The sequence below is a fragment of the Coloeus monedula genome (assembly GCF_965178545.1).
Source record: "Coloeus monedula genome assembly, chromosome: 6".
In the NCBI taxonomy this organism is placed as follows: Eukaryota; Metazoa; Chordata; class Aves; order Passeriformes; family Corvidae; genus Coloeus; species Coloeus monedula.
In genome coordinates this window covers 61,463,975-61,487,654 of record NC_138786.1, presented here as the reverse complement: position 1 = coordinate 61,487,654, position 23,680 = coordinate 61,463,975, and the positions used below count along the sequence as shown (strand labels likewise).

At 48.2% G+C, this 23,680-nt stretch overlaps 1 protein-coding gene across 6 annotated transcripts in view; it reads left to right on the top strand.

The window, feature by feature from the left end:
* The window catches only part of FBXO34 (F-box protein 34), a 39,462-nt gene extending 19,756 nt beyond the window's left edge, over positions 1-19,706 (top strand). For 3 of the 6 annotated variants that reach the window (XM_082283414.1, XM_082283415.1, XM_082283416.1), the window contains exons 3-5: positions 5,829-5,931; positions 8,338-8,537; positions 16,965-19,706. In XM_082283414.1, the coding sequence (XP_082139540.1) occupies positions 8,461-8,537; positions 16,965-19,110 (2,223 nt within the window). In that variant the 5' untranslated portion in view covers positions 5,829-5,931; positions 8,338-8,460 and the 3' untranslated portion in view covers positions 19,111-19,706. Of the gene's footprint in view, positions 1-5,828; positions 5,932-8,322; positions 8,538-16,964 lie in introns of all 6 variants that reach the window. The other 3 variants (XM_082283417.1, XM_082283419.1, XM_082283418.1) reach the window with 2 other exon arrangements.
* Positions 19,707-23,680: the final 3,974 nt, after the last annotated feature.

The following is a 23,680-nucleotide window of genomic DNA, read 5'->3' as shown; positions in this document are numbered from 1 at the left end:
GATGTGAGCTGGCAATGTGTGCTCGCAGCCCAGAGAGGATAACTGTGTCCTGGGCAGCTTCAAAACAGGAATGAGCAGCAGGTCAAGGGATGTCATTCTCCTCCCACAGGTTGCCCAGAGAAGCTGTGGCTGCCCCATTCCTGGAAGTGTTCCAGGCCAGGTTGGACAGGGCTTGGAGCAACCTGCGACAGTGGAAGGTGTCCCTGCCCATGGCAGGGGGTTGAAACTGGATGGACTTTGAGGTCCCTTCCAACCCAAACCATTCTGGGATTCAATGCAATAGGATGTTTTCAGAGAGCTTAGCGACCCAGAAATCTGAATTCCCTGCTCTACATCAGGGATCCCAGTGGGCTCTGTACCACATCTCACAAGAAGTCAGAAGTGAATAAAAGAGGGAGACTGGAAAGTGGTCACTGTCTATACAAGGAGGAATATTCCTGTCCCTCCTGAAGACTTGACATTAATAATAAGCGGTGAGTGATTGCAGTGAGTGACTCCCTGCTGCAGGGGACAGACACATCCATCTGCCCCCCTGACGGGTTGTCCCGAGGAGTTTGTTGCCTGCCAGGGACTGGAATCGGAGATGTCATGGAAAGACTGCCAAGAGAGCTTAAAGGTCAAGATAAAGTTCATGAGATTACTGATTACTGTTGTGTTTTTTACCCTTTCTTAAATATGATTGATTCTGTGACAGTACCGGTTGGTTCAGTGATGGGCTCAGCCACATCCTGTGATGGGACATGTGGAGCTGGCTGGAAAGGACCTGGGGCAGCCCTGACCTCCTCCAGTAGAAGCTCTGTTAGAACCTGACACTAATTAGTGATTTTCTTATCTTTGTTCTTAGACTGTAACCTGCTCCTTAGGAGCTTTTTGCTTTGTTTTGTAAGATACATCTGGAAAGTCCAGTGAATCCAAAGCTTGTGCAGAGGGTGTGGGTAGTGTCTTGTTTGTTGATGGGTGGGTAGGTTGTTTTTAGATGCTCCTAAGGAATCTGTTCTGGTGGAAGTTTGCAGATGTAATGAGGCGCTTTGTTCCAAAATATGCTGTGAAAAATAGTTTGAGCTTCTTTCTGCGTGAAATCTGTCCTGAAGTTGGGTATACTTGGATAGCTCTTTCCCTAAGTGCAGAGCAGACTTTTTTGTAAACTGCTGGCCTATAAATTTGGGATTTCTGAGTTCAGCATTTTTACGTTGTCCTTGCAAGATGAAAGGTAGTTCTCTGTGGAAGTGTGACATTGGGGCACCAGCAGTGGCCTACTTTAAACAAAAGTTTGAAAGGATATAAGATTTTGTGACAATTCATGAGGCGTTTATGCTAAAAGTAGCAGAAAATGCTCTTACGTGAGAATAGAGTGGATTCAGGAATATGATAGAAAAGACCTGGGCATTTTGAATGACAGAAATCATGGACTCATAGCATGTTAAGGGGTTGGAAGGGACCTTAAAGATCATCTCATCCCAACCTCCTGCCGTGTGCAGGGACTTCTCCCACTAGACCACGTTGCTTAAGGCCTTATCCAGCCTATCCAAATATTTGCAAGTAATGGCACAGTTACTTCTAAAGCTCTTTTTTGGTACTGTTATATTTAATCTAGTGTTTGTACTGCTGAGTAAGGTTCGTTGAATTTGGATTTGGAGACCCTTAGGAAAAATGTGGATACTTTAGAGATGCCTAATGGATATTGTAACCTCTCAGCCCTGCAGGGGATTGGCAGAATGAATCCATGTGGACGAAACTGTGTCATTCTGCTTTGAGTCTTTCGTGCGTCTGTGTGGGTTTGGTTTGCTTGTGGTTTCTTGGGGAGTGTTTTTCGGGGTTCTTTTGTGCCTCTGTCTGCTGAGAAGGTATCCACAGTGGTACAGGACAGAGAAATGCACAAAATAGCCTTTTGGCTAAAGGGTAAGATTCCACTGAAGTAAATAGAATAGAATTACCCCTCATTCTGCTAAACTGTGTAGGTCTGGACCTGCGATCAAGGAATGTGGGGTGGTCTCAGAAAGGAGAATTGGCCACCCAAGGGCTGGTCCAAACCAATTAGAGCCATAGAAACCTGTTAAAGGCATATTTAGCTCAGTGAATTGAGTTTTAAAGATGATGAATTTAGCGCTTAACATTGAGTCACCTGCTGTGGGGTTTTCCTTGTTCCAGAGTTCTAAAGAAGGTGCTGTATTTATTTATTTGCTGGATATTTAGAAGTCAGCTGTAGGTTTGTTCCACTATTTTAAGAAGCCATTTCATACCCCATGGAGAGATGTGCAGGAACAATTATCGCTGTGCATTTTGTGCTGTGGGGCAGGGGGTCTTCTTCCCTCTGTAGTGTGATGTGTGAGATTTTTGGTTTCCTGGTGACATTTTACTTTGTTGCTATTTACCAATCAAAAGGCCAGTCCTATGCTGGAGTACACAGATGCAGAGATACACAAAGATACACTTGTAATCACAGTTTTGCAATTGAGTTTATTTCTGTTGTGTTCCAAGAGCTGCCCGGAAACAGGAGAAGGAAACTTTCAGAATTAGAGTGCATCGTTATGCCATGCTACTGGATCACTAACAAACTATTCCTGGTGAACTGGTGAGGAATTTCTGTGAGGCAGGGCACGTGATGGTCACTTTATGAGCTGTCACAGCAAAAACAAATCCACCCTCTGCATGCCAAAGTGAGTCAAGTGCACCTCTCCAGCCAGGATCCCTGCCATCAGGGTGATGAAATGATTGTTGGCAATCCTAATCTGTCACACTGGGGTTATAATAATAATAATAACAATAATAACAATAATAATAATCAGGATGTTTTTTAGCAAGCTAATGTTGTGTTCTTGAGAAAGGCGTGATTCTTCGTGCTGGTTTTGACTGGCTTTCTCTAAAGTGGGGTGGGTTGGCTCTCTCCTGGTGTTCAGGCTGATCTCTTCCATAGAGGCAGTCTGGGTTTCTGCCTCTGCTGTTTGTCCTGAAACTCCCTTTTCATGTCAGTTCTGCATCTTGCAGTCCTTTCTACCCATCTTTGCATGTGCAGGAGCAATCCAGCGAGACCTCAGCCTCACAAAACCAGGGCATGATGTCTCCAGAGCTCTGGGAGTGCTGCTCTACTATATTTGGAACCAGCTCTATTGCTTCTATAATAGGAAGGCTTCTGGAAGCTTTCTCCTTCCTCTCGCCCCAAGAAAGTAGCCTTTCAGCTGAGCTTTCATTAATTCACAATCTGCATGGCAAAACAAGTGTAGTTTTATCAGCTAAATAATTCAGACATGGCTCGTGGATCATGCAGCCTCGAGTGTGGTGTGTTCAGGGAGGATTTTTGCCCGTGCCCCGTGAGCTGAGGGTGCAGCAGCCACAGCCCCACTTGGGGGGCCTTTGCTACCCCCAGTTTGTCATTCAGGGCACGCGACAGTGACAAGGGGTGCCAAGGCAGCTTTCTAGAAAGCAGAGTGATGTGTGAGGCCTGTGTGTTTGTCACCAGAGCTGCAGCAGCACTGCCCAGTGAGGGATTTACTGGTTTTGTTTTCCTCTTGGATCGAGCAGAACAAATCTAATGAGCCAGTTCTTAACTTCTTCCCAGCTGAGCAGCGAGTGATGTCCTTACCCAAATTGTGCAAGGCAGCTGAAGCCTTTCAGGAATAGCTGAACAAGGGAAACATTTGTAATATTATATTTTCCCAATACTCACGCAGGGCTAAGAGGGTGCAGTAGAGCTTGTCTTTCCTTTATTTTCTTTTTCCCTTCTGAGATTTTCCTTTTGAGCAGACAACTTAGTCCTTCCAACACTTACCCCACTCTAAGAAAGCATGTGAGCCATGAATGTGGAGCCTTTCATTCTTTATTGACATGATCTTGGAAGGAAAACAGGTTCTCCCTGTAGTGCTTCATTGGAATGAGCATTTCACATGCTTATCAGTACAGCAAGGAGTGCTGTTTGACAGCAGTGAGGAGTCAAATGTTGCCTTGGAGCCCTACATGCTCATTTCCCTGCTGACACACTCTGGCTTTTCCCCACTGTGCATTCAGAAGTGTTCCTTTCCACTGACTTGAAAGAAGCTAAAACCCACTTTGTAGCAGCTGCATTTTCCAGCATGATTCCAGGTGTGGATTGGAGATGGCTGAGTCCAATCTGAGTTTCTGAGAACCTTGTCCTGCTGGGCTTTGTGAGTTCCTGCCAGGTCAGGGGTAAGTAGGTTCAGGGAGCTGACTACTTTTGGGTTATTTCTGACCTAGTGCAGCTCCTTGAGAGGCTTCAGGTGAGAAATCAGGCAGGGAGGCAGTGCTGATAAAGGGGAAGGTGTGAAAGACTAAACAGGCCCAGGTCCTGGAGTCTTTCCTCATAAGAGAGATGCTCCAGACCCCTCATCATCTTTGTGGCCTCTGATTACATGGGAATCTTCAATTTTCATTTAAGTTGCTGTTCTGTCTGGTGTGATCCAAGGATGGGAGCTTGGAGGAGCTTTGAGAAGGAAGGTCTGGAGTGAATTTGGTGGGGAAGTGAGCAAAGGGCAGTGGTAACCAGGTCCTGCTGCTTTGCCTACTCTGGTTCCTGGTGCCTAACAGAAGTGCCATCAGCTGGTTTTGGTGTGGGAGTAGACAAAGGAAGCTCCCCCACATTAATTCCAGATGGAGCCCCTGTGGCAGTTTCATTGCCTTTAGATCAGATAATACCAGATCTGATTGACCATCAAACAGAGGGGAAGCTGAGCACACAAGGTTTCACAAGGCAAACGGTGCCTGTGGTGGCTCCTCCAGGGTTAAAAAGTAGTTCTTTAAGGTGTTTTAAATATGTAGAGATTACCTGAAGAATGGTTAAAAAGAAATGGTTGTGTTCCTATAGGTGTCTAAGAGGCTGAGGACCTGGTGTGTCATCTCACCGTCAGACATGGGCTGGGAGCTGCTGTGGATTGTTCCCAGTGGGAATGTTGAGATGAGGGAAACTTTGCCAAAGCCTCTTGCTTAGGAGAATCTGGTGCTGTTATAGGTGTCCTGGGGGGGTTATGGGGAGGGAGGGCGGGATGACTAGGCTGGGGAATGGCAGAATTTCATATCGGGTGCATTATTCTTTTGGAGACAAGGATCATGGAACAACCTAAGCTTGAGCTCACTGGTGGGGGAATGGACATGGAACCTGGTTCTTGCAAGAAAACAAATACCCTTATCTTATTATAAAGCCTCAGCACTGACTTTTTCCACTAATGACTGTTTTTGGTATTAGCTCCTCTGAGCTCTGCCCTGAAACACTTGCTGCTGCTTCCTTCTGCATCCTGAGTGTGCTGATGCTCTTTGCCCAGCTAATCCAGTGTGACACCCCTGTGGAGCATCCCAAAGCTTGCCCTGCATGGAGGTGGGGTGGTCAAATGTGTTTTGACACATGTTTTTACCAACAGGGTGATTGTTGCTGAGATCCAGACCCGAGGCCGTGGCCTCCTTTCAAGAAAGTAAATTTTCTGAGAGGATGTGCCCACCCTTTGAACGGGTTTGTTGATCAGTTACTGTTGCTACAGCTAAAACACACTTGCCCTTGCACTTATCAAAATATCAAAAGCTGTAGTGAATTGCTACACGGATGAGGAGACCTTGACTGCGGTCTGGTTGAGTTGATACATTTGTTTTCCTAAGCTGCAGCAGTGTTCAAACCTGGTGATAAGACGGGGAATTTTGTGGGACCGTTCCCTGAGCTGCCGTCCGCGGCTGAGAGGATGTGATGCTTTCTGCTGCCAAAACCCAAGTCCTTCCCACATCTTCTGCAGAAGGGCATATGTTTGGGGGTGGTTTCAGAGAGGGAGAAGAACACGATTAGGGTTTTAACTTCCTCTTCTGTTTTGTTTCTCTGTGCATCTGTATTTCAGTTTTTCGGGCTGTACCCGACTCTGTGCAAAACTTAACAAATCGGCTGCAGCTCCTTCTGCTAAGGATCAGCCTTGGTACAGAAACAGTGGTAGTTAAAAGGCAGTAAGTATATCTGCTAGCTTAAATGCTGGGGTTTTTTTTTTCTCTTTTCCTTTTTTTTTTTTTAATTCACAAGCACAGCTTTTTACTCCTCACACAGTAGGAATTTGTCAGGAGCTTGCTGGCATTAATAGTCTATTTCAGCTCTTTTCTATAGCCCAGCAGCTACAGAGGGGGGGAAAAAGCATGCTTTGTATGGAGCTGTGGTTGGGTCTGTGCTGCAGTGCCCATCTGAACTTGGCTGTGTTTATTTTGTCAGCTTTTGCTTCCCTCTAGTAGTTGCTGGTCCCTTCCTAAACTCACGAAATCCCACCATACAATGCCTATGCTTGGATCAGGGTTGTGGCTGCTCCTGCCCTGAACCACTTCTCTTGATGGTTTTGCTTCTCGAGCTCTTTACTGCAAACAAGATATCTTTGGGTTTCAATTCTTTGTCTGGCTTTTTATCTTTTACTTCTCAATTGATCTCCAGAGGAGTGGGACTAGGACAAAACGTGGTATTCCTAACCAGGGATCCATGGAGAGGGTTTAAGCTATTGGAAAAGTGAGTGGCATTCTTGAAATGGTGTGGTTGCGTTTATTTGGGTGTGGATATAATCATGGTTCTGTGATACAGTTCCTGCTGAGTTTGAAATGCTAGTGTCAGTAAAGCCAGAAGGAGAGCCAGACAAAAGCTTGGAGAAAAGTCAGAATTTCAGTGCCTCTTACTGATGGTTCATGGGAAAGTAACGGTTTTGTGTTTGACTTTGATTTTCCTAAAGCACTGGGCATATGTTTTTTCTTCTCTGTGAATTACTGTTTGTGAATATATATATCTTTACAGCATCAGGACATCAGAAACAGCTGGTTTTTGTGCCTAGGTTTCACTTGTAGAGGTAGGTCCTTGTTACAGACTCTGGGTAGTCTGATGAAAATGGTGTTTAACTACAAAGCTTCGATTTCTGCTGTTGCTGATCACAGCAGCCTAACTCCTGGTCTTCCTGGATCCCTGGAGCAGGGGATGTGCTCTCCTCCTCCTGCTCTGCCTCTGCCATGCCTGTGTCTCCTCCACCCCACACGTTTCTTAGCCTTGTGTAGAGCTCAGCAGAGATTTCTTCATGAAGACTGGAATGTGTTTATATAATACTTTATATATTATTTTAGGCTCCTGCTACTCAAGTGTAGGCAAACGCTTAACCTCTTATTCACCACCATTAGACGAACCATGAAATTGCTGTAGCAGACATCAAGTCAGGTGCATCTAAACCAGCTTCTGTTTTTCCTGCCTGGAAGGTTCATCCTTCATCATTTTCCTGGCAAGTGTGGCTACCAAGAGCAGGTTTTCCAGGCCAGGAGTGTTTAGTTGGGAGCATTGATTGTGATCCACACCGGTCAAGCAGTGCTGTGCTGAGCTGGGTATAGTGGGGGCTCTTCTGTGTGGGAGGTGTTAGGAAGGGGGTGATGTGAGAGGCTCCATCTCTGCAAAAGCAGGGGTAGGCAGCAGTAGGAACACCGGGCAAAGCTGCTGAAAAGGAGAGAACAACCTGCTGCACTAAATCACAGCTCCCCTGGCGACACAGCTCCATAGTTAGCATCCTCAAATGGCATTCCTTTATTACGGCATCATTGTGCATGGTCCTCTAGAGAGGAAGCAAACAGTCTCTAAAACAATCTGCTGGCAGCTCAGGCTGGAGTATTTGAGGTTTTCCAGGGCTCTTTTGCTGTGTCACTCTTCCCTTTAATGTTCCAGCTCGAAGGTTGTTGTTCTTTCTCCATCAAAGTGTGTTAGAGTGCCGGTAAGAGTGTCTGCTCCAAGGACAAGGTGTAGAAGTCAGCAACCCAGGGAGAAAAAGAGATCCTGCAGAACAGCTTTGTTTTGGTGTAATCTGTCTTATCTGCATGTGATGCAAAGACAGGGCAGTTTTCACAAGACTTGGAGGCTGCGTGGTGACATGTTTTCTGTCCTTTTATGAAATCCACCACGTTATTTTGATTAGAGCGCTAACGTAACTCCTGGCAGCCTCAAATCTCACTGCTAGCAGCTACTTCCCTCCAAAGCCTGATGTGGTGCTAACAAGCAGAGAGATCTTGTGCGTCCTGTTTACATGGAGCTGGGAAGACAGCGTGTTCCGTGGGAGGTGCCAAGGTAGTGCTGCAGTCGGATATAAGGTGAAAAAACTCTGTGTGTGCAGACCGGCTGTGGTGGGGCGTGTTAATTTGTGTTTAGTGGTGTTCAGGAACTCCAGCTGCAATACTGGCATGATGATGTTCTTTTATATCTGAATACATATCTTTTGTATCTATGCATGCGTAGCATGTTTGTGTTTGTATATATTTGTATTTTTATATATATCTATTCTCTCTCATGGGAAAGTCCGTGTCCTGATCATCTGTGCCTGTGGTCTTCTCACGTAGCTCTCTGTTGTTCAGTTTTTAGGTGGCAGAGACACGGTGAAGCTGCGTGTGGGGCAGGCAGAGCTGATGGGGGAGCCTGGGGTGTAGCCCAGGATGGACTGGCTGTGACGAGGTGCCTTAGCTGGAGAGGTCGTTACCATGAAGAGTTCCTGCAGAGCTGGCCTCCACAGGGAACCGCTGAACTCCACATCCTCCACCTTCCATCAAGTCAAACGGTATGAACAGACTGGCTGCTCTGCCTGCAGCTGGGTGTCCAGCACCGCTTTTAGCCTTCTCCTTGTCCTCTCCTATTGTCTTGTGCTGTCGCTCAAATGTTTGCTCTAAATTCTGACTTTTGGGTAGTGTTCAAGGGAAGCGTTGTAATGGCTTAAGGGCAGAAATGTTCTCTGACGTTTTTATTTGATAATGACAACTGCAGATTCACTACAGCTGGTAGTGTGCTTGGAGAAATCCTTGGGTTTTCTAGCAACAGCTGTAAATTAGTTTGGGAAACATGACTTTGAAGTAAAACTTAATTGGCGAAAGGCTCGTCAGAGTAGGCATTAAAACATGCAGGCAGCTTAAAGCAAGTGGAAATGCTGGCAGTCATTGTTGCGGTTTGTCTTACTGTGGACTAAGTAATTAGATTAGTTTAAGCTCAGATTTTGCATTGCTCACTCTCCTGTGTCTCTTATTAAGGAGAAATGCACGACTGATTTCAAACACTTGTGCTTATGTGACAATTAAGTGAACGCCTCTCACTGTGTCTCCTTATAGGAACACCGTGCAGAACAACTTGTCCTCATGCAAATGCAAGGACATGCCAGTTTGTTTGAGTTCAAGCTACTTCAAAATATATGTGCATTTTTTTTTTTTTTTAATTCTTTTTCTGAAACCAAGGCTCTTAAACTTCCTCAGTCTGGAGGAAGAGCGCCAGCTTTTTGGTTTCCAAAGGCTGTGTGGGTTTAAAGCAAACTTTTAACCTTTGTTCTTTGTGGTTGAGTAGACAGCATATACTTGCTATGTTAGTCTCATGGTAATTTAGTGCTGGAAAAGACTTCCTGGGTCACCCAGCTCCTTGCTTTCTCAAGCAGGATCTCATAATCCCTTTTGTGAACTTGGTCCAGCCTAAAAACATTTACATCTTTTCTTGCATCTTTTCTTCTCTCCTCCTGTAGATTAAGCCATTACTGAAGATGACAGATCTTGCTGTGCAGTTAGGAACCTTCTTTTAATTCCCAGGCTGAACATTCATGACAGTTTATAGACTCATTTAAGTTTCTGTTCCTTTTATTTTCCTTTTGCCTAAGGACAGCTGCTTATTTTCAGTGGTTTACCTCTTCTTCTGCATTCTGTAAAATGGGGTTGTAACCCTCACTGGTGGTTTTGGTGTGCTAAGTGACCCAAGTGTTCTCCAGTAGCTTCTTGAGAAGCAATTGCTGTTGTTCTCAGGGTGATGCCCCTCACAGAATATTCTCAGTCCTGGCTAAAAGTGTGTGCTGTGCTCTGGAGCTGGTCTGGCTGGAGGGCTTGTCGCTGCTGTCACAGCATCACCTCCACGTTCCTGTTTCATGGATGTCTCTATGGTGGCCAGTTCACCTCAGTTACTTCCAAAATTTATAGATGTTCCTTTTGCTGGTGCATCACTGCATTTCAAAACCCTCCTCGGTTTCTTTTACTTGGAGCTTTGTCCCTCTGCTGTTTTGGAACTGCCTCTATTTCTGTGGGTGCAGAATTAGTGCTGAGGTCATTCCTAACAAAATCAGATGTTCCCAGGGCTGATTCTTGAGGCATGTCTTTGGTTTCCAGGCTGGTATTTTCTTATTCAGCATCACCTGGGGCTGTCTGCTGCTAAGACAGCTCCTTTGTCTGTTTTCCCATTTCTGTGCCAATCTGTCTTAACCAGTAAATCTCTTTGTGCTCTCTGAAGTCCATGTGAGTAAGATATAGTAGATTGGTTTAAAAAGATGGGTTGTTTTGAGAACCTTGAGGTTAGTCTGGCATATTGAACTATTCCCTCTTCCCCCTTTTTCTCTGTGTCACATTAATCCTCTTTGCTTGCAAAGCACCTTTATACTGGAGTCAGAATACGAGCACTGGAGAGGCTGCAATCATTCTCCTTCTCTTTCTCCCCTGCAGTGCCCCCTCCAATGTGCCACATGTTTATTACCTCCTATTGTTGCCTTTCAAGAGGTTTATAAATCCTGTTTCTTGGCCTGCAGTGCATGAGCCTATCTGGTTTGGATTCTAAAACTGGGATGAGCCAATCCTCACAGTTTTTATGAAGCTCTCTAATCCTCCCCCTGCCAATGCTCTTGTTCAGATTAACGCCTGGGCTTTTGCCCTCATCATCACCCTTACCTCCCCTCTTTAAAAATGGTGCAAAGTCAAATTTGGTATTTTGTGTTGTACTCTTGATCTCTGCCCTGCCCTTGCTTGCAGCCCTGTTTCTCTTTTTTCTCACAAACTAAAAAAAACCTTTCACTTTTCCTTTGTTGTTAAATATCTCTGCAGTGACTTAATGCTGCACCAGTTCTCATGTTTATTCCTAGACTTTTTGATCTCTAAGAAAGAAGTTTCCAAGTGATGTGACCCAAAACTTGTGTCTGCTTCTGGTATCCTTCACGAAGAAGGATCACATCCAGTTGGAGTTTCTTTGGATCTTGTTTGGGATGTGTTCTTAATAATGAAAACACCTTTTGACTCCTGGAGAATGCTGTGTGCAGTGAAGTCCTCCACACGCCAGCTGACTTCATGAACCAGTTTCTTTCAGTCTTGAGTTTCAAAAGAGCAGCCTGATAACTTGCCTTCAGCTCTACTTTTGCTTATTTTTTCTTTTGAATGCTGAGTCTGTTACTGATCGTGTGGTCCAAGGTTAATTTCTGCAACCTTTCATGTGTTCTCATTACATATGCACAAAAATGAAGGCTATAAATAGCATCACTCTCTGTTGGTTCATTAACAGAAGAAATTTGTTGTGCTGTGATATGGCGAGAGGTCTCGCTCCTCTTGCACTTCATAAATCAGAAAACAAATTAATAAAGGTAAAACATTTCCAGAAGGACATGTGTCAGTTACCTGGGCTGCTCTGGGCAGCTTTCAGCAGAAGCCCTGTAAAACCACCAGTTTTCATCTTGCTGTTCTGCTGTGATTTCCTCTCATCCTGTCCCATGACAGCCACGTGTGCCATCCCGTCATGTCTGAGGTACACGTTTCTGGAGCAGCTGATAACCTTGAATTCCAAATCTTTCAGTTTATTTTGTTCCCTTCTTCTTTGTCATCTCTCTGTCATGTCTGGCATGGCTGGGAAGCAGGGCTTTGAGCTTCCTGAGGCTCAGTGAAGAATTACTGCTGCATCACTCCCTTCATGGTAAGTGCTTCTGTACAAAAGCCTGCAAAGCAGTGGCACTTCTTCCTGTACAAAATTTAGAAAGTAGCCAAGGCAACTGTGCTTTACTGAAGGGGGTGTGTGTGTTTAGTGTAAAATGTGTTCAAAACATTAATGGGTGGGAGCCTCAAAGTGGAGTGGTCTGTGTTGGGCTTGGGGGTGCATTCTGTCACCCGAAACCTCTGTGTGCTGGAGGTGATGGCCTTTGTGGGGTGGCTTTCCTGGCTGTGCTGTGTGCAGCTGTATTTGGGTGTTGTCTCCCCCAGAGTCAGGTTATCTGAGCACCTGACACAGGCAAACAAGCTGGGGAGGGATCCAGAGTTGGGAGTTTGGTTCTTATGTTGCATTTAGCTCCTCTGCTCTTCTGGGCCAGCTCTGCCCCACGTTTTTGGCATTCTTCCACTTCCCCCAGGCTGGCCACTGGAGCAGAGAGCTCTCCTTCAGCAGCCACATGCCTTCTGTTTGCCTTCAAATCCCACTCTAATCCTTGCTGGCTCTCCCTTTTCTGCAAGAGGCATTTTGGAGATGTTGGGAGGTGGGTCAGGAGTAATTGCCGCTCCAAGGGGAGTGGGTTTTCAGGAAATCAGATGCTTCCACGGCTGCCAGAGTCAAACCCACCCCTGCTCTGGAGCATGGTGCTTCCCAGCCCTCCTTTCTCCGAGCTTGGATCCTTGCCATGCTCCAGAACAAACTCCATGAGTAGCAGAGCGCCTTCCATCCCGGGACTTTCCCGCCCCGGCAGAATCCGTGGAATGCCTTTGAAGCAGCTCTCTGTCTGCTTTGCCTTGCCCTGGCAGTGCAAAGGGGATGGAAATGGTACTGGAGATCGAGCCCAGAGGACCCACCAAGCCCTTCCAGAAATAACAAGTGGTTGACCGTGGTTCACTCCCACTCAGTGCTCAGTCCTTGCTAATTGTGAGTGGCTTTTATGGTGGAGGAAAGCTCTGTGGACGGAGAACTGGGATGCCAGGGAGGAGAAATGCTTTGCCAGAGGTGTGGGGGTTTTATTGTTGTTATTTTCTTTTTTCCCTTTTTTTTTTTTTTTGGCCCCTGCCTTGTGTTAGAATGTCCTGAGGGGTTTTTCAGAGCTGTAGTTGGCACTGGGTGTGCAGTCAGCAACGCGAAGAGCTTTTGTCAACTGGAGTTGGTGTTTACAAGGAGAAATCCATAGGAAACTTGGGGGTTTTGATGGAAATTTTCACCCTAATAAAACCTTCCGGTGCTTTGCCCAGAAAACTTGCAGTGTGAATATGCTGCTTGTGAAGATTATGCTTTTTTGTTGTTGTTGTTCTTGCTGGCCAGATGAAGTCTTTTGGCTGCACAGGGCATCAGCAGAGTCCCTGACCTGGGAGCTGCAAGGGGAATTAAGGCTCTCTGTGGACCTTACAAAGGAATTGTGAAAATTGAGTCTTTTCTAACAGTTTTTCCTCCAACTTTGGAGTTTCCACTAAAGCAAATATATTCTTGTTTAAGGCTGCTGTGATTTAGAACATGCATAGATACAAAAGGATGCTGGAAGATACAAAAGGCCAAGCTGGCCAGAATCTTCCAGCACCATTCCAAAACATGGAATGATTTGGGTTGGAAAAGACTTCAGACCCCATCTCATTCCAACCCATTGCCATGGGCAGGGACACCTCCCACTAGACCAGGTTCTTCCAAGCCCCATCCAGCCTGGTTTTGGACACTTTCAGGGATGGGGAGTCCACCAGTGGGTTATGGGTCTTCCCTTGGGTGGGGAGAGGAGGGGGGTGTGAGTGTCTGAGCTCATATAAAGGAATATATTTCTGTATCAACAATGTGTAGTAACCAACTTGATAAAACTACAGTGGAAACAAGCTGTAGTTACGACTTGTGAAAACAGCAGTGTCATTCCAGCAGTGCAAGTATCCTGTTTTTCAGACACGGCTGATTAGAAATAGAAAAACTGGCCCCTTTATTTCATCAGCTTAAGGATGGAATAACAGTATAAAGGCAGCACTGCTCGTTGTTTCAGTGCTGATCATTCCTGGCAGAATTTTCTCCTATCAGCAATTTAAAACCGCACATTTGGGATTGAAAACCTTTTATGTTTGCTCCCGTGGACTTCTGAAGAGTCGTTGTCTCTAAAGATAAAATTAGAGAGCTTGATAACTTAAAGGGTGGAGGAAAGCAAACAGAATTATTCTGGAATGAAGTTTCATAGGGAATATGTGACTTCACCTTTTAACAACTATTTTTGGTGGCTTTAAATATTTAAAAGCTTACCTGCAGCTGCCACAGCTCTCTGCTTGCCAGCACTGAGAAACAGGGGAGTCTGTGGGTGGGGACTGGGCTCTGGTTCATCTTCAAAGCAATTTCTGCTGGGAAGCCTTGTTCTAATTCTAGGAGCTAGAGATGAAATGTGCTGCTGACGTGCAGGGAAGAAGCTGTGATTGCCTAAAAGTTCATTCTCAATGTCCACAGCAAAGGGTGTGTGAGGTGGGGGCTCGTTTTTTTCAAGTGACACTTTCAGGTAAGGCCCACTGCTAAGATGACTTTTAAAATGAAAGTTCTCTTCCCTGCTGCTGGAAAACTCTGAGGCAGGTGGCAGCTGGTCTCGTGGAGTTTGCAGTGCTCTTTACAGCTGTCTGAAGTTATTAGATGAAGGTTTTCTTTAAATCCGGATCCATTAAAACATGTGCAATGAACTGAATGCTGAATTCAAATGAGGCAATTATTCTGGCAGTAAAACTTCTGACTAAGGCATAATTTTGTTATGTAAATTATAACTTTTCAACCTGAAATGGTATTGTTGGCTGAGCCAGGTACTAACTGAAACACAGGAGGAAATATAACCTTAAACAAGAAATCTGTAATAGGTAAGGCAGAACTTTACCCTTTGTCTTTCTCCATAGAGCAGAAATAGCTGGGGGCAGCTGAACCAACTCTGCTGGCTGAACATGTCCCCTGAGCCTGTTGGGGTAACCAGTTTGGTTCTGTTTTTATTCATACAATACCTGGTCTCACCTTCATTTGCAGCTTCTCTTAATGAAGGGTGTCGAGCTGATTGTCCTGCTGGATTCCTGAAAACTGCTTGACGAAAGCCTTCTAAAAACAAGCTCAGCTCATCTTTCAAACACCTTGGCATGAGAACTCATGAATGAAATTTGATCTTCTGCTCCTGGCTCAGGAGATTTCAGCATGCAAAGTCGTGTTTTTAATTGCATTCACCTCTTCTCCCCAGGGTACGGTGGCGAGCAGCCACTGGAGCTTTTCTCTCTAGTCTGGGAAATGTCCTTCTGGAAGGGAAGGCTGCAGGCACTGTTCTCTGCAGCAGTTTGCTGCAGTGCTTCACCTGCTGCTCTTCTGGGCTGGGCTTTGGCCAGGGCACATCAGTGGCCTGACCCTGCTTTGCTGTGAAGTACAACCACAATGCGGCAGATCCTGTGAAAAATGAGGCCAAAGCAAACTCCAGCAGTCCTGATTTCCCATTTTTCTCTTCATGCATCCATTTCACCGCCCCAAAGTTCTATTTTTATGAGATTATTTTAGTTTTTAGCATCCAACTGAGGAGGCAAACAAGTAGCTCAGTTGCGTTTTGCAGAGGAGACTAAATTGGGAGGTGACCCAATTCCAACGAGCTGGAATTGGCAGGGGGAGAGAATTAACCCAGGGACTGGGTAGGTGTGTCTGCAACACTGGCATCTCTTACCCTCACAGTCTCTAGGTGAGATGCAGGTGGTTTTGGCACTGTCTGGTTGCAAGAGCCAGGTGATGGTCTCCCTTAAAAATCCAGAGGGAAGGAATGTAACATCTGCCTTTCCAGCGGCTGCTTCCTGGTCTTCAAAGCACTGCTTGGACCAGAGGAGTGTAGAAAGGTGAACTAAGCCCTTCCTCTGGCTGCACCTCCCCAAAATCTCTGTGCTTGCCCTCCCTTCTTGACATTAGGGCCAGAAGGAGGGACCAAATCTCCAGGGAAAGCAGTGGTTAAGCAGCATGGCTGCTCCGAGTCCTGGAGGCTTCCTCTGCTTGGGCAGCATCACTGATAAATTTGTTGGACTTTATAGACCAACAAATTGAGGTTTTTAGTTAAAAGCTGGTTTTAGGCTAGAAATGTACAAAGTTGCCATACTTAAGCAACTCTCTTGGTGTTGGCTCTCAAGGGAAGCGTGTTCAGTGCCTGAGTGTGCCTGTGTCAGCTCATAATGAACGTGGCATTGAACCTGCTGCTCTTCACTCTCAAGCACAGATCATCCCCAAAGAGGAGGCCTTTGAGTGCAACAACTCAAAGATTACCATGGAAACGTAATCTATAGTTAGTTCTGTAATGTGCTTATGCGATACTCTTGGGAGAAGAGCCTGGAGTCTCCTGGTGGTTGCATCCTGTGTGGCAGTGCCCTGGGCTCCAGCGTTCCCGAGCTTTGAATAGGAGATGGCTGTGGAGGTGTGACAGGACAGAGGAGTCTGGGGCTGCTGCAGGAGGGCTGCTGCTGCAGTGTCAGCAGCATCCAAGGGGTCCTTCTCAGCTCTGGAATTCTTGACTGTAAAATCCCATCCTTGAGAGTGGGTGTCCTCAGCTGCATGCTATGCTGCTGTCACTTTTGGGGGCATATCTGATGTATAACATAAGGATCCTTATGGGAAAGTCACCAAACTTGCCATTATCAATATACTAAAGGAAAGGTTTCATTGCCCAGAGAAGCTGTGGCTGCTCCATCTCTGGAAGTGTCCAAGGATGGGACTTGGAGCAACCTGGGGTAGTGGAAGGTGTCCCTGCCTGTGGAAGGAAGTGGAACAAAATGAGCTTTAAGGTCCCTTCCAGCCCAAACCACTCTGTGATTTCGGGTGATGCTAGGAGATTAGATATCCCCTGGGATCTCTGATTATTAGAATTACTCTTGCTTATTTCCCTTTTGAGCTTTAACCTTGCTTTATCTGCTGAAAGGAGTGTATGTGGTAGCTGATGTCCAGATAAACCCTGTGACCTATGTGTGCCTTGCAACTGGATTGAGGGAGGAGCAGGCAGAAGGATGGCTCTAGCTCAAGAATGAACCACTAGCTATGTTTTCACAACTGATACAACTTAAACTTTAGAATTTCTCCTTGCAACTGCCTGGAAACAGATTTCTCTAATGGGAAGTTCTCTCCTACTGCAGGAAGTTCTCCAAGGGTGGATTTTGCAACCTTGGTGGCTCTTTTCCTTTCTCATGTGGTTCCTCTCGAGGTGTGGGCTGGTGCCTGCTCTGGGCCACCTTCTCTGATTCCACACAGGCATATTTTGCAACTATAACTTCTTCCCTCTCTGTTTTTCCAGGGTTTCTGGTATGCACTTAAAGCCATATCTCAAGTTACAGAAGAAAGAGCGATCCCCAGAAATAAGCCAGGATTCCCTGCGAGGCCACCAGGGACCAGCACAAGGAGAAAAATACACCAACTGCACCAAACTGAGCGTTTTCCCAAAACCCTCCCTCGTGACTCCATCTCAAAAGCTTCTGGGGATTATTTATCCAAATACTATGTGCAATATGAACGGGAAAGGCCCAGCGGATGGTCCAAGTGCCAGGGAGAAGAAGAACGCCCTGTCTGCGACAATCCACCAGGGAGAAGAAGGGGAAGGGCCGCTGGATGTCTGGGCTGTGGTAAAACCTGGCAACACCAAGGAGAAAATCGCCTTCTTCGCAGCCCAGCAGTGCAGCAGCAACGCCCGCACGGGCTCCATGAAAATCAAGAGCACGTGGGACATCGACGGGAGAACGGCCAAACGCAGGAAAAAATCGGTGGATCTTAAAAAAGCCAAAATTCAACTGGAAAGAATGAGGGAGGCAAACGCCAGGTGCTCCCAGCCGGAGCCTTTCGCCTGCGGCATCGAGCACTGCTCGGTGCACTTCGGCAGTGACAGCGCGGAGGGCGCCTTCCCGGGCCGCTCGCTGTCGGTCATCGAGATGGTGGCGTTCCTGGAGCAGCGGGCGAGCGCCCTGCTCGTGGACTGTGCCAAGACCTGCACGGCCGCCTCTGCCACCAGGCTCAGCGCCCAGCCCAAGGCCGCCCTGCCCGGCTCAGACCCCTTCTCCTTGGCCGCAGCGTGCGAGGCGCACACGGAGCGGGGCCCTGGCGAGCCCCAGGGCGAGCCCGTGCGCGTGCTGGACATGGTGGCCAAGCTGGAGTCCGAGTGCCTGAGGCGGCAGAGCGAGCGGGAGGCCGGGAGCCTCTCCCGGAACAACAGCTTCCGCAGGAACGTCGGCAGGGTGCTCCTGGCCAGTGGCACCCAGCCCGAGGGAGAGGTGGAGAAGGGGGTCCCGGCTCAGGGGGACGGGCTGGGGGAGGCAGGGGTGGCAGAGGCTGGATATGGAGGCCGCTGTGGCCCTCTGGGTGACACCGAGCTGTGGGATGGCGCTGCCTCTGCCCAGCAGCCGTTTCCTTCGGGGCTGGATACCCGGGTGGGGAATGTGAATTCGGGACTTGCCCAGGCGGTGTTGGCAATGACAGCTGGCAGGAATGACACTGAAGCACAGATTGAGCCTCCCAGGGCTCTGCTGTCCCCATGTCCAGCTGCTGCCAGGCTGCCACCGGATCCCTTGCAGAGCAAGAACGCGACTGTTGATTGTACGTCGAAAGAGTCTGTAATTTTCCCAAAGCATCCTGCTAGGAAGGAGCCCTTATGCATCAGTATATCAGTCACCAAGACAGAGAAAGGGTGCAGGAAGGAGAAGCACTCCAGCTCCAGTTCTGGTGAGGATTCACTCCCAGGGAGGCTGTTTTTCCTCCAGGGTGAGCAGCCTGCTGCTCACGAGCAACAGCCACAGCAGGAGAATACCCAGGAGAAGCCAGGGAAAGTAGCCCAAAATGAGGATGAGGATGCTCTGGCATCTGGTAGATCATGTGTCAGAAGCAGTGTCCCTACAGAGCCATTGGCCCCTTCTGTCCCTCCCACAGAAGGGGCTTTGCAAGTACTTGATGCTTCCTGCCTAAAGCGGCAGGTTTCGCATGACTTTCTGGAGACCAGGTTTAAAATCCAGCAGCTTTTGGAGCCTCAGCAGTACATGGCCTTCTTGCCTCACCACATCATCGTGAAAATCTTTGGATTGCTTCCCACCAGGAGCCTGGTTGCCCTAAAATGCACTTGCTACTACTTCAAATTCATCATCGAGTACTACAACATCAGGCCGGCGGACTCGCGCTGGGTCCGCGACCCCCGCTATCGGGAAGACCCTTGCAAGCAGTGCAAGAAGAAATATGTGAAGGGGGACGTGTCCCTGTGCCGGTGGCATCCCAAGCCCTACTGCCAGGCTCTGCCCTATGGGCCTGGCTACTGGATGTGCTGCCACCGCTCCCAGAAGGGCATCCCGGGCTGCAAGTTGGGTCTCCACGACAATCACTGGGTCCCTGCCTGCCACAGCTTTAACCGCGCCATCCATAAGAAAACCCGAGGAGCGGGAGCAGAGGTGGAAGAGGAATATTAGTGCACACTTTCCTGTGAGATTGTCTGGGGGAGGAGGAGGAGGAGGAGAAGATTCTCATGCCTTGTGCTGTTTACAGTGTATATAGTTGTCGTGATGATTTTTTTTTTTCTCACAGGGCTATGAAACTGCACATACTCAAACACAAGAGCCTTTACCTTTTAGATTAAAAGAGAGCTTTTAGTCCATCTCTGTAAATAACACTATAAAAACTAATTATGTACATACAGAGTCTACAGCTGGCTGAACAAGGTAACCCTACAATGCAGCTATCCCAGTGTTGCGGCTATAGGTGTGTGTGTTTTTAAGTGTCTTGTTTCAAAATCTGTATATCCTGTATAATATATGAATGTTTCTGAGAAGAAACTCTAAATAGGTAAAGGTCAACGTGTTTAAAGAAGCTGCAGACAACTTAACTGGACAACCTGAAACTTAGACTATAGAGCAGATCCATTATAGTAGTGTGGCAGTGGATTAAAAAAAAAAAAAAAAGAGAGGAATATTATTGTATAGTCAGAATATAAAAAAAAGTTCTTGTCTACCTTACCCATGTTGTCTGGTTGGGGTTCTTTTTTTACATAAATAAAATGTGCATTCTAGATCTGCCTTACCAGACTTTCTCTTGTAAGACTTTTGCCCCAAAATAAAAATGCAGAAACTTGGTGCTGTGCTGTAGTTCAGACGTGCAGTGTGCTTTCTCTAGCAAACCTGTCCTCCTACTACCTACTAACAAGGAAACAAAAAACCCCCAAATCTCTAGTACTTGGAGAAGTCTCTGCTGTAACTGTCACAGATTCCAGCTTTTCCTTTCCTTCCTGCCAGCCCTGCATGCAGCAGAGGCTCCTTTCATCAGGAATTCTGGTGCTAGGTGTGTAAAGCTTGCAAAAACAGGCACTTTCTGGTCATCCTGCTTCTTGGCTCTTGTGTGGGCACCTGACCTGTTCCCTGGATGCTCGAGGACGGAGTGTGGGTCCAGCAGGACGAGCGTGGAGGTGCCTTGGCTCTGTGATGTGCTGGAAGCTTTCCTATCTGCTCTGTATGGAATTTTTCCCTTGCAAGAAGAATCCTTGCAGTGCTTTGCCCTGCTCTGCTGCAGCCCCTGGCCTCTCGTCCCAGTGCTGTGAGTCGCTGCCTCCCAGGGGCACTGCGGAGTTTGTGTCGGATGAACGGCGATTCCTCACACTCGGAATGGGAGCGGAGCGTGGAGAATTTCCCTGGATCCATTCCTGTCCTGCCGTGCTGTGAGCCAGACCTCAGCCTCCCGTTACACCCCTCTGAGGCTGGATGGTTTGGAAGTCTGGGAATGGACCCTGGCCAGTCCAGCAGCCACGTCCAGCTCAGTCAGGGGAGCAGCAGCCGTGTTCCAGGGAGCCAAAGGGAGCGTGGCAGCCGTGCCTTTGCCCTGGCCGTGTCCCTTCTCTCCCCCCACTTGGTGCTGTTGCTGTTTCTCTGCCCCTTCTCAGGGCACGGATGGACTCCTGGCTCTCACCATTCAGGCTGGAGCAGCCAAAATCTCTGACCTGGTGCAAGAAGAGCTGGTGCCACCTTCCCATAGGGCTCACCTTGGGCCTTCCTCTTCCCTGCCAACCCCAGGGAGCAGCTGGAAAGGGCAGGGATGGGGTGGCCCTGCACCTGGCTCATCCTGTTCTCTATCCTTTGGTGCTGGAGCAGAAAGGTGTGGAAAACTGCTGGCTGTGGGGGCCAGGCTGAGCCGCCCACCTCCACCTGCCCTGGGATCACAGGGAGTGGCTCGCCTGGTGTCGGAGCCTGAGGAGGACAAAAGAGGGTTTGAAGGCGGATGCTTTTGTTCTTTCCTTTAACAGTGAGAGACGGAAAATCGAGCCCTGGCAGCCTGAAATGTGGGCTTGGTGAGCTCAGGCTTTGCAGGGAGGTTTAAAGGATGTGCTGGTTTTACTTTTTGCCTTCACCTGCTCCTGCCACCCCCCGGGTGTCAGCAACCCCTCCCGGAGCTGCTCAGCCTCCCTGCACTGCAGACATGATGACAACCAGGAGGAATGAAATTAGGAATCTAAAAGAAGGGTGTGGCCGCCTTGTAATCGGCTGGGAAGAGGGAGAGGGAAATCAGGATCTCTCCTTAATCCCCGACTTCATCCTCTCACGGGGCACAAGCTTCACCCAAACTTCCATCTGCTCCCTCGGCTGCACCCGGACCAGCAGCAAAACAACTTCCAGGCTGTTGTTTTGCCAAAGCCTTTGGCATCAAAGGCCTTCAGCTTCATTTTGGTTAGGGGCAAGGGGAAAGAAGCTGCTTTCCTGCCCCCCCCACCCAAGACTCTGGAAAACTTGAGGCTGACAGCAGCAAGGAAAGTCCCTGCGAGGCTGGAGTGGAGCAGCAGAGGAAAATATTTTGTAATTAGATAAGGGGCCAGTGAGGTCATTCTGTTTGGAACAGGGTGTGAGATTTTGGTCACCTTTGTTGAACAAGGGGGGAAACGAGGATAAAATAATATCATGAGGCTATTTTGTTCTTGGAGCAGGGAAATCCAGAGGACAACTTGCTATCTACCCTACCCCATCCATGCCCTCCCCCCAGGCTGGCTGGGGAGCGTGGGCTGGTTTATACATCATTTATTACGTTGTCTGCTGGAACTGTCCCTCCTGCACAGCACTGCTGTTAAAAATTGTTTCACAGAGCAAGCTTTTGAGTCCAGAAGTGGGTTGGTTCCGAGTGTTGCTATGCTGAGCTGCCTGCAGGCTTTTTTTTTCCTGTAATGTTGTAAAATGCAGATTTCTGTTTCCTTAAGGGATGGTTCAGGGAGAAGCCAAGGTCTGATGAATGTTGGTTTTTTTTTCCTAAGAAGCAATTAAAAAAAAAAAAATCCAGTGTTGGATTTACAAAGTTCAGTGTTTAGAACTGAGAACGAAGGACTGCACCATGTGCTTGGCTTCCCTGCCTGGGAGCATTTGGAGTGTCTGGACTGAATTTCCAGATAGGCCTGCAAAGAAGTTGTAATAACATTTCCATTGTCCATAAGCTTCCAGTTTTCATCAAGCTCTGGGGCTCTCCTGGCATGGACAGCACTGAGAAAGCTGCCTGTGGCTGAGGCTTGCGGTTGGGCTCTTGCTCCATCCTGGCTGTTTCTGCAGCAGCTTTTCCCTTTGCTGAGCCCTGTTCCCTGTGGAAAAATCCTGGGATGCTGCAGCAGAGCTCAGTTCCTTGTGTTGGACCCAGTCCCCTCCTGCAGCATCTGCCCCCTGCCAGCCCCTGGAACTCTCGGTTAAGGCCACAGAGCTGCTCCAAGGGCTGGAGCCCCTCTGCTCTGGAGCCAGGCTGGGAGAGCTGGGGGTGCTCACCTGGAGAAGAGAAGGCTCCAGGGAGAGCTCAGAGCCCCTTGCAGGGCCTAAAGGGGCTCCAGGAGAGCTGGAGAGGGACTGGGGACAAGGCATGGAGGGACAGGACAAGGAGGAATGGCTTCCCACTGCCAGAGGGCAGGGATAGATGGGGTATTGGGAAGGAATTCTTCATAATGAGGGTGGGGAGGCCCTGGCACAGGTTGCCCAGAGAAGCTGTGGCTGCCTCATCTCTGGAAGTGTCCAAGGCCAGGTTGGACAGGGCTTGGAGCAGCCTGGGATAGTGGAAGGTGTCCCTGCCCATGGCAGGGGTGGAACAAGGTGATCTTTAGGGTCCCTTCCAACCCAAATCATTCTGGGATTTCACACCTGCACAAAACTGCACTGACAGATCCAACCTGTGTCTCGACTCCCACTTCTTGCACAGTGGAAATGGTGCTGAAGCCTCACTCGGGGCTGTTTCTCCTTCCCTCCTGCCTTTGGCTGGTCCAGGCAGTCCTGGTGCAGGGACAGGACTCGGGGCATTACCAGGCTGCTCTCCTGCCACAAACCAGAGTGGGCAGAGGGCAAAAGCTCCTGCTGCTGGCCCTGCTTAAGCAGAAGTGGTGTGAGCATTCTGTCTGCACGAGCTGAGCTCGGCCCCAGACTTTGCTTTGCCCGTGGCCATGACCTGACTGTGCTGTGACTGAGGCCACGAACTGCCCCAGCTCTGTGTGCAGGAGCCCCAGGTGGCTGCTGCTCCCACTCCTGAGTGTCCAGCAGCCAGGAATCACAGGGCCATCAGCCCTCCTCATCAGATATGCCACCAAAAATGGAGTGGGGGGGGGTTGTTTCTCCTCAATCATCCAGCAGCCTGTGAACCGTGGGCTGCCAGGCCACCAGGGCCCGTGGGCAGAGCCTGCTGGGCCCTTTCCCATCCCCGTTGCTCTGACATTGTTTCACTTTAATAACTCCAAACTTCAAGAGATACCTTCTTGCATCCTGAAATGACCTTGTAACGAGGAGCCCTTTGCATGCAGAAGGAATCCACCACCTGCAGAAACATCACCCAGCACAGGAGCAGCCAGGCTCACCTGAGAGGTTTATCCGTTTACATGTACATAGAGGGGTGTGTGTGTGTGTGTGTGTTGTGCAGGACTCCACCCCCTGCTCCCATGGAGATGCAGTTATTTTATGTAAGAGTATTTTTTTAGAATGGGTATTGCTTATTCCACCGCTGTACAACTGATTGCACTGTAACAGGTCTGGTCCCTGTGATGCT